This window comes from Anser anser (genome assembly GCF_964211835.1).
Source record: "Anser anser genome assembly, chromosome: 3".
Taxonomy (NCBI): Eukaryota; Metazoa; Chordata; class Aves; order Anseriformes; family Anatidae; genus Anser; species Anser anser.
In genome coordinates, this window is record NC_139722.1 from 110,454,466 (window position 1) to 110,469,130 (window position 14,665).

The window sequence follows — 14,665 nt, forward strand, 5'->3', positions numbered from 1 at the left end:
GACTTTTAACTGGTTTTTGCAAGGCAGACAGCTTCAGTGGAGAACACCATACAGCACAGCCTTCATGAGAAGTGGTGCTCATCTGGGAAAGGTTGTGTTTGTCTTCCTAACGCAAGCCACAGATCATTCCTGAAGTTACTTGGGTTTTGCATGAGCTGAGGAATCCTCCTTAGTGTATTTAGGTGATGGACTGGGCCCCTCGCATGGTTTTGGTCAAAGACCTTGCAGACTTAGGATCACATGCAGGTTCTGGGTTGCAGGAGTTCAATATTGTGATACGCAGAGGGAATTGCTCTGTCTTTTGCCTCTCATGAAACAGGAAAACAGTAATTATTTCTTCATGACAGCATTGTGAAGATAACCACACTAAAAAATTGTGAGGGACTCCATTTGTAAAATAAGGATCTAGAACCATATTAATATAATCTGCAGGAGTGTGTTCAGAGAGCAGGCCTGACACTGCTGCTGTGCTTAAGCACAACTGTTGCTAGCCTGCTTTCTGCACAGAAAGATTTGGGCTTACTTATCTCCACCACCATTATTTAATATTTATTCAAGTTGAATGACAGCTATAGCTGCCTGAATATATATATATATATAAAAATATATTTATATAAAGTTTGAAAGAGCAGTGAAGACTAGCTTCAGCTTTTGTAGTAGAACTTGGAGATATGAAGCACCTCACCAAAGAGCTCTTACCTCCAGCCATGCAAACGCAGTCTGAACACAGAGGGCAGCAGGAAAGGGTTATGCCATGAGATTGTTTCTTTCTGTTCAGAATATCGCTTTTTATTACTCACTTCCTCAAAGGACTTGTTGCGGCTGTATCTAATTCATATTTAATAAGCTTTTTCTACTTCAGGTGTCAATCTGTTTTGCCCATTACTTTTCATTTTCATAAATATTTGAGTGCAAAGTGATAACTGTTTTTACGTCCTTGGTGGCTGGATGGAAATGGAAAAAGCTTTTTAAAAAAGCTCCAGAAATGGACAAAACCTAAAATGAGATGAATTTGTATATTCTTTAATTTTGATTCCATACATTTGCACAGGTACAGCATATTCCATCTGCAATGAAATAAAAATAAAGCATGATTTCTCTGAACAAGTGCTCAGAAAAAAAAACAACTTTATTAAACAGTTTGATTTATTGATCATGTCCTCCGATAATCTTCCTGTATCTCTGAGCAAATAAGCTCCTAACTGTCCTACTCTGCTGTGTGACCAAAAAGTATACTGTGGTCAACGTGTACAGAAGTGGTACAGAATGCAAGTGTAGACAATAAAAAAGGACATTTTAATTTGCAAGACGCCTTCAAATCAAGTTAGCACTGCAACTATTCTTTCCTCCAAATTTTTTTAACAGTTTCTTGAAAATGAGCACCAGATAGCTTTATTTATAGCTATTTTTATTTCTACCTGAAACCAGAATCCTTACTTATATTGCCCTAGGAAAGGCATCTAGATCATCAGTGGAATTTTTACAGTCTCCCTCACTGGAAAATAAATGTCTGTGACCGAGGTGATAGTATTAATTCATTTAAGAGAACTCACCAAAGTTATCCCCATGGTGGTTTTTGGTTTTGAGAGAGCGAAGTTGATCTTTATTAATTAAACATCTAACATACATTTATTGAGGTGGAGGACTTTGCAGCTGGCAACCTTGGTCTTTTAATATTAATTGGAAAATATTGATTGAAAAAACCCTAGCCTGTCATGCTGATAATTGTGACCAGATTTAGATATGATCACTAGATCTTCTCGAGATTACAAAGAAGCAGTTACCATCTAATTGGTAAAAAGATTGAACATTATTTTGGTAATCCCTGAGCTTTGGTAACTTATTCCCCGTTGTTCATTTATATGTCTTGTATGTATGCCACTATAAAGTGGTTAAATATGGTTTAAGCTGATAAGACTATGCTGTATAGTATTTACATTTCATGAGCATTCCAAGTTTTATAGCTGTTTTAACAATATACTTTTCTTTAAATGAAGGTCAGACCTGCTGACTGAACACTTCAAAACCACGACTGAACTGATCTTTACTTCTTTATAATGATATGCTAAGGTTGAGATAGTCTGGTCGCGTTTCCTTGATGGCAAGAACAAACAAGTTGTTTTATTTACCATCACTCAGTGCATGAAAAATAAAAATACTCTGTAAGTTTCCAATAAGGTTCTGTGTCTTTTGACTTCGTATTTGATCAGTTTAAGCACTTCCTGACTATGAAATTGTGATATTTCTCTGTACAGAAATAGTGACGTGGACAAGCACCTTACGTAGCTGGGAAAGTAAATCAATTAGGGCAAGTAAATATAGTTCTAAGAAGAATTAGTATGCACTGTCAGTTGTATACCAGGAGGGATTTCATGAATAAAGCAGAACCTTTGATAATGCAAGACAAACGTTACGCAGTTTGGGTTTTATATATAAATGCTTGAGATTCTCAGTTGAATTTTATTGGTGTTATTTCCATAAGCTCCATCTACTTACACCAGTTAAGCATCTAAATATAAATATGCAGTTGTTTATTATATGTATGTTAATTCCAGGTGCTGTGTAGTCTGCAGCCATAGCATTAACATGTGCGGTCCCAGAAAATATGCTGTCGGTTTATTAACTGAATTTTCAGATCATCTGAACATCAGTTCAAAAACTTGAAACGTTCTCTCTGATTATAAACATTAGCAAAAAAAAAAAAAATAAGGTCCTGGTGTTTCAGAGCCCCTCTTTTGTGTATGAGGCGAGACCCGGCTTTCTTAGCATCTTGAACGCTCTTTTTATATTGCTGCTAATAACTGTGGACGTTTTCTGTGCGGATGTTCAGTGCACGCTGTTGTGAATCCCAGGATGATATCGCCATCACTTAGAGCTGTATTTTGCATCGCCTATTCTGTTATTGCTCAGCATGCACGAGGGTAGAGTTAAAATCTTTATTCATTTCATTTAAAAATGTTTCTTTTGTTCTCCTTATCATGTTCTGGCTTTCCCAAGGATATATGCCTTGAACGAAAAGTCACATGTGCATTACTAATTGTGTGCCATTGTATTTACAGTTCCTAGTGGTGGCACTGTGAAGCTACTAATTCTTTTGCTTCACTTGATGTAAAATAATCTGAGGGTCTTTGATAGCAGTGAAACAGTATTAATTGTTTTGTACATTTCTTGGTCACTCTTCTTAGGTGGTCTTCATAATCTATTAGAACTTTCAGCCAGATTTTTGTAATGTCATGCCTCCAGCAGTGATTAAATTGGTAATTAATGAACAGGCCTTGGCAACATAAACCACATCCCGTTAATTTTCCCTTTTGAGTTTTTAGAAGTTGTCGTCTCTGTCGGAAAGCATTGCGCCACCTTGCTACGGCCCCTTGGCATGAAACCACGACGGCTTGATTTTTTGCAGCCATTAGTAGATCAGAGCAGTAATTTCACAGTATTTTGGTCAGGGTAATTATAGTACCAAGTACTGAGTAGAGTTGGGAATTCACACAAGAAGTCCAGAAATACCAGGTGAGCTTCCTTGTGTTCACTGGGACGTTATGATCAGTTTAATTGGGCTTTGTTTGATTTCGGCTGCAGAGACTCTTTGTGCCACGGCACTGCAGCCACTTTCCACTCTGGTGTTTCTGACCTGCATTGACAGGAACCGGAGCAAAAAAACAGCTCTTTGAAGTGGGACTCTTTGGAAAGGGCAGCTCAAAAAAAAAAAGGAAAAAGCGATGTAAATAGTTGACTGTAGCAAAGCTCTCGCACCGACAAATGCCCTGCGTTCTGTCAGTGGTGGGGTTCAAGTTCTTTTATATTTTCAGCTGGAATGGGTAGTATTTCTTCTACGTTTGCGTAAACACGTAGTAAATTACTGCATTTAGAAATGTGATCTTTTTTAATAACTGGGTTTTACGCGGCGCACGCTGTTCTGCCTCCCTTTGACGACGCACTGCTTTCTCACATGGGAAATATGGAGAGTCAGCCCGCGGTGGCGAAAACAACTCAGCAAACACGTTAATGAGCCTGCAGCTGCACTTAGCAGTTCACATGTCACAAAATAGTAGGTACGGGCATTCATCCTTGAGTGACCGACTATAGGTGTAGTGGCCTTCAGCAGTACATTGTGCACATTAAAGTTTAAATAGTCACTTGCCTGTTGGCTCTGGAATGAAAGGACTGTCACTGGTCACTTCTCCTGAAGCCTTAATGAAACCAAATAGTTTGCTCCGAGTTTGGGTCTAACCATTGGGGTGTTTCATGCAGTCTTGTCAGTTGATGTTCATGAATTGACTTGAACAGAGATCAAAGTGTTTCTCAAAATGGAGAATCGGGGAGAGAGACAGCTCCTTCAATTGCACCACAAGAGCTAATCAAGCCATCAGTTCTTTATGCGCTCTGCGTGCCTTTAGCGTTTAATACCCAATGGTTTGTCAGGACAAATTGAAATTCTGGGGCTGGGGGGGGCCACACTGAAAAGCAACTCAGTAAAATGCATGCTTCTTCCTCCCAGAGGCTCGTTTTGATAAATTATAAAATTTAAACGTAAAACCGCAGTGGGCACTGTTGATTAAATATTTGGGGTTGGGGGAAAAAATAAAAAGTGAAGGTAAAGGATTCAATGGGCATTATACGCCTTAGCACTGATTAAAGATCCGAGTTTAAAGTGAAAGAGAAACTGAACTCAGCGTGATTTTTTTGTTTCTTCAATTGCTAATGAACTTTCTTCGCTGCAACATTTTAAATTGGATTCAGGAGATAGTTTTTGGAGTGTCAGCTAAAACAAAGTCATGTGAAAATGCTTCTCTCTCTCCCCCTCCCTCTCTCTCTTTTTAATTGATATGATTTAGGCAGAGGAAAATGGTAAGGGGGATTTTTCTATTGCAGAAGCAATTTTTAAGGGATTTAGTCTTATTTAGCCTGAAGGCCTTCACACTAATGAGAGCACTTAAGTTACGTCCAGGCGTTGATTAGACAGCTCATCTATCAACTGGAGCATGAGAATTTGTATTTTAGGTACCTTTTATACACTATAAATGTATATGCTTTTTTTTATTGCGTTATACCATTTTCCACATTTTTTAATTACCTTCTTTGACATCCAAGGTAGCTGAAATACAGCCAACAGAGTACAAATGGTAAGAGGGAAATACTATACATTTGATGAGAAGGAATATCAAAACTATATCTGTACAAATTAGCGTGACAAATGTAAATTGTTACCCAAATACATTCTTTAAACTGCCACAAGACCCCTTAAAGTGTAAAAACACGGATTCAGGGAAGACATAATTATATACCTTTAAAAATGCCCAACCACCACCACCGAAAACCGTGAGCACTGACTCTACCTGTGATTTTTTTTTGCCGTGTTTAAAACACAATGGCGTCTTAATTATTTTCTGAGCCATTCTGAAAAGTATAGCTTTTGTAACTTTTTGACATTTCAGGTTTAAAAAAAAAATTAAAACGTTGCCACCAGCTTGCACCATGAGCAGCCTGTAATAACAGTTAAAAAAGCTTTCTGAACTATTTGACAAGATTTCTTAGTGCTGAGGCCATATGCTGTAGCCTTTAAGCTATTTCTTCCTATCAGTTTCATTATCACCTGCCTCTGAGTCTCCAATATCATCAGTAAGCACATGCAGAATCATAATTATGCCATGTACAAGTTCTTTGATAACATGTACAGTTTTCTTCTTAATTCTTTATCAAATGCATTGATCGTGGCATGTGTGCATTGATCCAGGTCCACCATCTGGCTGTGTGTGATAAGCACAGTGGCATCTTTGCATTTCCACTGTCATTCATTGCGCTACAATTTGGCTGCAGGGGAGTAGTGGCTGGGATTAGCCCTGTTCTGCTACTTACTTGCATTTTAAGTTGACACCTCTACAGCGGCTCAGACCACATTACAAACTGAAACACATACGCACGACTTAGTGATGTGACACTCCTCAATAAGCTTACTCCACTAGCTACTCAACAATCTGTAATTGGATTTGTAGGAATAACAGCAAAAGATTTCCTAAGAATTGCTGGGGACAGAAGGTGAAGTTTTCTCATTATTGGCAAAAGGCTAGGTATAGATCCTAGGCGATTGGTATTTTCCATTAAAAACAAGCTGCCAGCAGTTTGCAGGACATTTTCAAAAAAAAAAAAAAAACACACAGGAAAATAGGATCCGGGAAGGCGGAAGGTTTGCACTCGTTCTTTACATTCTGAGCACATGCCAGCGGGCTGTGATCCCGCCACCCTCCCCTGAAAATTAAGAGAAGGGGGGGGGGGGGGGGGGGAACTTTGAGCCACCCTGCTCCGTGCTGCTGGTAAAGCATTCCTCAGGAGGGCACGTCCTTCGGCTGCCCCAGCGAGGAGGAAGCTTCCCAGGCTGGCAGCCTGAAAGATGCTGCTTTCAAGCTTACGCATCTGATCCGCCTGCCAAAACTCTTTGTTTCATAACGCGACTGGGTGGGTTTTTTTTTGTTGTTGTTATTTTATTTTATTTTAAATTATAAAGTCAAGTTTACACAAGAGAAAATCCCTTAAGTGGAACTCTACAAATGTTGACTCCTGCAATGAGTAAGCAGCTTCTTTCCCTTCTGTCTGTAGCTAGGTTGCTGAAAAGCACCAAAAATGCCACCTTCAGACTATTGATCCCAGATCGGACTTTATGCCCTGTCTGATGGCACAATTTCGGACTATTTTTCAGCCTTTGAGACCTTGTTTGTGGGTAACGCCAGCAGCGTTGACAATCACGGTGACAGGCATAGCAAGCCCTGGGAGCCTGCTGCCTAAGGTGCTTGTTGTCCTTAATTACAGCACACGTACCAGGGAGAGCGCAAACTTGCACGAGCGGAGGAAATTCCAGGGAAGAAGTTAGTGGAGGGCTTGGCTGTCGCTTTTGTTTCAGACCTGCTCTCCCGACGGTCGCTCTCCACCGGCCGGCAGGGCATCGCCCCTGTGATCAATGCAGGCAACCGAGGAGAGGATGAAAACGGAAAGGGTGGATTTGGAATTACGTCTTTCGGTCTGCCCTTAAAAACCCACTGTACGGCCAAGTGCAGTGTGAAATAGAAATGCTTGCTGTGGTCATGGCGGAGCTGTGCAGCTCCGAAGGGGTTAAACGGGTTAAATCTTATTTATCTGAATAGAACTGCGGGGCTGTTTTGCAGAATGCACCAGCGCAAATACCTATGGTTCACTTTGACGTTACAATTTTTTGTTGGTTTCTTTACTTTAAATACTTGAACTGCTAGACCTTTTACTTTTTTCTCTGAGAAAGATGTATTTGTACCAGATTAGAAAAGCTAAACTGTTTCTTTACATTGAATAATCAGCCTGTCATGACAAATCTATCTCCTTCTGCATGAGTAGGTGCCAGTTTGACTAGCTTCTTTTAGGCTCACACTGGGTTTTAAGCTGGATCCATGTGCATGACTGGCAGTGCATTTGTTGGGCCAGATCTAAGGAGCCAGAGAGCGTTCAGCTCCTTTTTGCCTACAAAAGAGCAGCCAGACAACCAGCAAGAGGCCTTGGATGAAGCACAAGGTGATACTTACTTAGTCAGCCAGTCTTTTATTTTTTTTTTCCAAAATGTATATATGTTTTTCTTTCAGTAAACTAAGAATTTATCCATTTCACAGTGATGCAAAGAATTAAATTACCAATTAAATGATCAAAGAATAAAATTACCAATTTTGTCTAAAGACAGCACTCTTCACACCAGCAATGCTGTACCAAATGAATCATAGGTTATGCAGAACAAAATAGGTGATATTGGGAAAAAAAAATAAAAATGACGCTAACATTTCTTTAAAAATATCTCCTAGGTTTAGGGAATCGTTTTCCATTTTGCAGCCACACAAGCCCACGTTATTGCTAGTTTTTGGTTTTGTTCTTTATTTATTTGTTCCTGAAGGGAACTTTGCTATGACATTGTTCGTGATTCTCCCAGTTCTGGACGTTGGACTACTGATGAAACTACTGCTTTCATCCCGTCTTGTCTCATTAGTCAATCAGTGACATAGATTGTGAGCTTCTTCTGTATGACAAGTGATTTGGTACTTTTTGCAATATTCTATGTTCATGAAAAATATTAGCAAGATGCATCTGGCTTAGTGGTACTAAAGCAGCCAACCCAGACACCAGGCGGAAGATGGAGAATTGAGGAGATGTTTATGTCTTTCTTCTCATTGCTAATGCCTTCCTGTGATCCAACTAGATACCAAAATGCAAACCCACTGCAATTTCGTTTACATCATGCATGTCCTGGGCGATTCATATTTTGCTCGGTACCTGTGTATTAGTTCTGAGCTGTTGTGAAACAGTAGTAGAGACCAAACAGAAACGTGGTCCCCAGAGTGATCAAAGATTTAATCTGACCAGATGGGACAAACTTGAGAAAGATTTTGACTTTCCACTCTGTTTTGCAACAAGAAAGGCTGATTTTTTCCCCCCCGTCCTTTCTTTGTTAGAAAAGGCAGAGATCAGGCCATCCCCAGAGAAATGAGCAGGTGTGGCCATTTACAAGCATGTCTGGTTATATTATAAACCAACATAAGAAAAGTTTGAAATGGTTTGAAAAGATCTGCTAAACAGTTTTAATGTTTCATCCCAAATCCTATTTACTCAAACAAGAGCCGATCAAGGTCACAGCAAAACCCAGCCTGCGCAAACCTTTAAAGCTCGTGTAATTTTATTTTTTTTTTTTATTTTTATTCTGTCTTCTGTAGGAACTGAATAGGTACATTTTGGTAATCCTTGCCTCTGGACAAGCACAGAAGTCTTTTTCTTTCTGAATGGCTAATAACAGAGCCGTTCTTCCTGTCTGATGATGAAAGAGGTGGCAGTCAAGTTCTTTCTCTTAGATGTCGGGGCAGACCACAGACAATTTGGAAACCTGCAGCTCCGTGAATCGCTCCCCCCATCAAGCACAGCACCGTTGTAAGTTTGGTGCCGGGGAGCAGCACCAGATCTTTAACTTACACTCCCTCCAGTCTGAGCACGGTGAATAAATTGCCTTTTAAACATAAAAAAAAAAATACAGCTTGCCAGTTTTATTTATTTTCTTAATAGTGGAAGGATAATTCATTATCAGACTTGTGGTGCAAACTCAGGTAGGATCGTCCCCAAATTCTCTCAAAGGGCAACTGAAAATCCCTGGTGGAGGTTTTTGGATTTTGTTTCCTTTTTTGAAAATGAGAGGAGATGCAGAATATTTGGTGATTTAAGGAGAAGGATTTTAATGAGGGTGGGTTTCCTTCCCCCCCTGCAAACCTCTGCCATGCTCGCTGTTGGCTGGGTTGGTCAGCTCTCAGCTGCTGGTGGTGCTGAGCAGCGTCACGGGACGGGCGCTGACCCCAGCAACTGCTCCGACAGCATTTCACGTCGTAATTCACCTTCACAAATCCAGGGCATCGTTTTTGGCCAAAGTAGTGTCAGCCATTGACGTCTGCGGTGAGTACAAAAAGGACCCCCTAACGGCAGCCGTTCTTATTTGTTTCTTAAGATCCAAAGGCTGCTGAAAGGACAATTGGATAAAGTTGAGGATTGGAGAAGCTTGATTTTCTTGTTCCAGTGAAATGAAACTCCAGGCCTTTTTCTTCCCGTTCCCCTTAAAAGCAGAAGTCTGCTAGGGGGTTGTAGCTGTGTCAAAGCCGTTGGGATGCCACTGCTGATCACTTTAATTACTAGGACTAAGGAGGATAAAATTAAAAGTAGCACCATTGAAGCAGTGGAAGAAAGCTTGCCGAGATGGCGGTGAACTGTGAAATATAAAAATTGCATACCAATACATTTTTATAGGAGGGAAACAAGGAATTACATTACTTATTCGTGAAGAGTTTGTCCTTAAATGGTGAAGTTTTACTTGCTGTGCATCCGTGTGGCAGATTTTTAGACCATTGCAAAGCAATTGGTAGCCGGGGGGGGGAACTGAGGAAACTTTAACGTTGCTTTGGCACATCAGCTTCGTGGCAGAGGGGTGAAAGATTTTACCTCATTTTCTCTTCAAGACTGAACTGGAATGGAAAAAATCACTGCCTGTGTGTTTGCATCTCCCTTTCTCGGTGCAGAGCTTCTGTTTGTGGGCTTTAACTCCTCCGTCTCCTTGTGTTGTTTTTTTTTTTATTATTTTCCAGACAGGAGAATCTGTATGTTCAAGCCTGCAGACTGCTCCTGAGCACTTCCCTATCCAGAACCCAGGGGTGGTTGATTTGCTTTTTAATAATTGTTCGGTGACTCCAAACTCAATCGCTGTGGTTTACGTACTTTTTTTGCTCTACATTTCGTTGTTCTTTACAGCAGCCTTTCCCCTGCCAAGCTCAGCAATCCATGGTTCAAACACCCGAATTGAATTTAAGCAATAAATATGCCGGTTTTCTCTTATCCGCTGGTGATGATTGGCTTAATCAGCACAAACACAAGCCACAATAATCTGTGTTTGCTTGGAGATCCCCGGGATGTTAATGACTATGCTAATAATTCGGGATCCGTGGTCTCCTGCAGGAGGAGGGGAGAGGAGCATCAGCCTGGTCGGCGTAGGGCGTATTTGTCACAAACACGTAACCAACCTTATTTTACGTGCAGGGTAGTGGATCAAGCAGTTTGACATTAAACCACGTGGGAATCTTAGTTAAAAAAAAAATAAAATGTGTATATTCCTTTTTAAAAGCCATTTAAATCAAAACCACCAGTTCATCTATACGGGGAATTACAAGTCGTAGAGATTCGAGCAGTTTTAGTTCAGGTAAAATTAAACATAATTAACGTTACCAAATACCGTGGGTTGGAATAAAATCGGTCGCCGTGTCAGTTGGCCGGCTATAAATTAAATTAAATTGATCTGTTACAGCACGTGGTAGCAGGGGGAGCTTCCCGGTTGTCTTTCTAACGTGCACGCTCACGAAGAAGTTTCCGACGGCACTGTTGCTCTGCACCTTCTGGGAGGCTGCAGGGTGAGACACAGCAAACAAAGCGATGTGCATCCCGCTGCAGGGCCCAGGCAAAATCGGCCTTCTGTCGGAAGGACATGAGCAGAAAAGTAAATCCAGGCAATCTGATAGGGAATCACAATTCTGTCACTCAGAAACAAGATACTGTGCTGTGTCCATACGCTTTGTTTACTGTAGGGTTTTATGAGTTGTAACCTGCCCATGCAAGCTGTTAATGAGGCTAAATCTTGCTGCTTGAGGATTGAATTACAGCACACCTCTGGGCTAATGGTTATAAACAGAAAGTCCCATTAGGGCTGCATTCTGATTCATTCATTTGCATTTCTTGTATTGTGCCGAGAACAATGATGAGTAAATAGCTACAAACAAACAATTTACATGGAAATGGATAAAATGTACCTAATTAGTATTTTGTGCTTGTTTTATTAATGATTGCTTAAACTAAATAGCACTTAGCAGCAGCCCTTACCAGCGTCTGCAGGTGCGGAATGCTCAGTTGCTGGGCTGGTGGGAAGGTTGCCAAGGCTGCTCTCCAAAATTAGGCACTTTGTGCTCTTCCACTTAGCTAAGGTCAGTTGCACCTACCTGGTTTTTATCCTGTTCGGGATGTCAACACATGAAGTTATAGGCAAATGGGACTTCAAGCCAAATGCTGGCTTCGTGGCGTTTGTGAGTGGGGAAACTGGCTGATTAAGCTTTTTCCTAACTTTGAAAAAAACACGTATTTTTAAGATGAAGACAGACTTTTTAATGTATTCCTATAGATATGTTTAAAGACACCTTTTTATTCATATTTTTGTATTGTGGTGGGTTAGTGTTTTCCAAAATGTCATGCTATCGAAGTTTACTCATTTTGGTAAGTTAAATGTTGTAGTGCTTCTAGGATAGTTACAGGCTTTAGGACAACAACACTACCTGGGATGATTCCCAGAAGATCTTTTTCAATGACTGACCCAAACCCCCAATGATAGTGTCTTTTAACGTGAGTCTTTTCTGCTTTGGCATCTATTGTTCTTTCATTCATTTTCATTAGGTGTTTTATTAAAAAACAAATATATCCATTGAAGTCCAAGGATCACATTCCCCTCCATGCCACAGTTTCAATGTTACTTTGCACTCAGAAATCAGCTTGGTGAGTGGAGTAACCAAGAGCAACATCTGGCTTTTCATTTCCGTGCTATGAAAAAATATTACTCAAACAAGTAATTCAATTTAGTAAAACCCTTTTTGTAGCCACGGCAAAAGTTGTTGCAGTTATTACTTTGAGACAAAAGTTTCTGAGAATTTTCACCTATGTATTTTTCTAGAACGTAATTTGTAAGTGCTTTAAATCGTAAATTATTAAGTTTCTAATGCAATAATAATTTGGGGAATGCTTTAAAAATATCTGATTCGTGGCTGTCTTTAAAAATTGTGGTATGACACCCAACTGATACCAAGCATCCTATTTATAATGTGGGCCAAGCACCGTGCTGTAAACCAGTTACTATCATGATGATCAGATTGAGAATGAAATTGCATTTCTGTCAATTACTGACTTGGCAACTGTTCAATATATCTTAGCAGCAAGATGAAGAGCGGCGTCGGCAGCTGAGAGAGAGAGCTCGTCAGCTAATAGCAGAAGCTCGATCTGGAGTGAAGATGTCAGAACTTCCTAGCTACACTGAAATGGCTGCAGAAAAGTTGAAAGAAAGGTCAAAGGCATCTGGAGGTGAGCTAAGGAACCTTGTATCTTATTCCTATGGCAACCTGGAAACCAGAGAAGACCTTTTTGGGTATCACTTTTATTCACACTTCAAAATGTTGTTGTAGGTAATTGTTGTTCGTGAGGTGCACATATCAAAAGGCTGGCCGTAGATAATCTTCTTAAATCAGGGTGGTGTCACTTAATTTCCAACAATTAAAAGAAAAGCATAAACGTGATTGAAAGAAAAAGTGTTACGTGAACAAGTAGCTGATACTAGCTCATTTATACAGGTATGTCATTGCCTGTAGTTTTTGTAGCATTTCATGATTGTTGCTTAAAATTTCTTCCATATATATCTTAAGCATATTATTTGGGGAAAACAACATTAGATGTACTTTAAGAGACTTTATTTTCTATTAAATGTGTTCAAAGACTGTTTTGGAATAGAATTTTAAAGGAGACCCGTAGGAGGTGGGGGCAACAACCTTTTGATTTTAAATGGCAGTCTTTTGACATACCACTTGCCTTTACAGGTTTTGAGTTGTAATATTGCTGTAATGTTATTAAACTGAGTTTGAAATGTCATTAAAATTCATATACCTGCCATGCTATGAGCTGGAGTAATGTAGTGTCACTCAAACTCAAATGGGTACTGAACGCATGTTTCAGTACAGGCTCCTTGCTCTTTTAGTGTCTCCTACATATTCTAAGGGGAAATTGTGTTTCTTATACTAATGCAGAATTGTAAGCCAAAGTGTCAGGAAAATCCAGCCTCACATTTGCAATACATGTAGGTTCAACAACAAGATTTTTTTCTTCTCTGCTATATGTATTTTATATGCATATATATGATAATATGTTCTTATTGCACCTTAAATCCTATGCTTCCGTTCCAGTTAGCACAGATGAGAAAAGCAGATAGTTGTACTGTCTCCCTTTGGGTCTGGTCTTCAGTTCTCCTCTCTTTGGCCAGTAAATCAAGCTTGAAAACAATTCTCTGTAACGATAGATAGGGAAATTAAACTTTTGATGAGGAGAAGTTAGTTATAAACTAACAAAAGTACTTTCTTAGTGTTAGCTCAAGTCTGAAGCAAACTTTGCGAACTACCGAAAAAAAGAAGCAAAAGGGGAGGGATATGGCTAGTTGTTTCCACTGCAGAACTTTTCCAGTTCCAATCAGCTTTGGTAAAATTCAGCCAAGTGGGCCAAACTGAACATTGACCAGCTACAGACCAAATTTCCCTGCTGAACTGGAAGGGCTGGGGGCGCAAAATGGCATAGAACTTGTAGAGTAAGTAGGCTATGATGTTCTTCATCCCTCTTCACTATTTATGTTTCCTCATCCTACTTCATTTAATTACTTCATCCTCACAGTTTTATCATGCTGGTACACATCTGCTCCTACCACCCCTCCCCTGCAAGGATGGCACACTTTCTGTGTATATTGAGTGCTCAGCTGGCTAGTAGTTACCCTGTTTTGTTGCAGTAACTCATTGAAGTGTTTCTAAATGATATCCCAGTATGCATCTTTCTGGGATGCGACCTTCCTTGTTCATATTTTCCTCTGAATTTTGCTTTTGCTCTTCCTTTGTGAAATTTGTAAGCGGTCTCAGAGATAACTGTTCCCCTAGCCCTTGTGCAAACAGCCTGGAGGCAGTCATCTCCCATTAAGGCAAGGGAATTTTCTTTCTTTGTGTAGGCTAGGGTTTGGATTCTTACTCTGAGATAACAAAACCTTTGGATAAAATTCTGGTACTGTTGGTTTCGAGAGGCCTGTATCTCTGTCACGGGTTTCTCTAATTTCTCTAACACCTGCATCGTAACATCTCTTTGGCAGCCTTGCATTTTGTCATCAGAACTCGATGCAACAGTTGATCCCAAATGATACCGGCTATATCATCCCGTTGTTCCGTAGTCTATGTGTGATTTTTAGAGCGAGGTTCCGTCCCTTTTGGGTACATGTGTGCAGCTGCACGCAGACAGACCCAAGCTCTGGCACCCCCTGTATAGATGTGAGGCATTTCCAGGCGTTACGTAG

General features: G+C 40.2%; 1 protein-coding gene across 17 annotated transcripts in view; it reads left to right on the forward strand.

Annotated features, from left to right (window-relative positions):
* EHBP1 (EH domain binding protein 1) overlaps window positions 1-14,665 on the forward strand; it is a 214,381-nt gene that overhangs the window by 149,138 nt on the left and 50,578 nt on the right. For 13 of the 17 annotated variants that reach the window (XM_083832192.1, XM_083832202.1, XM_083832203.1 and 10 more), the window contains one exon: window positions 12,504-12,651. In XM_083832192.1, coding sequence (XP_083688318.1) covers window positions 12,504-12,651 — 148 coding nt within the window. The remainder of the gene's footprint in view (window positions 1-12,503; window positions 12,652-14,665) is intronic. The other 4 variants (XM_083832201.1, XM_083832207.1, XM_083832193.1 and 1 more) reach the window with 1 other exon arrangement.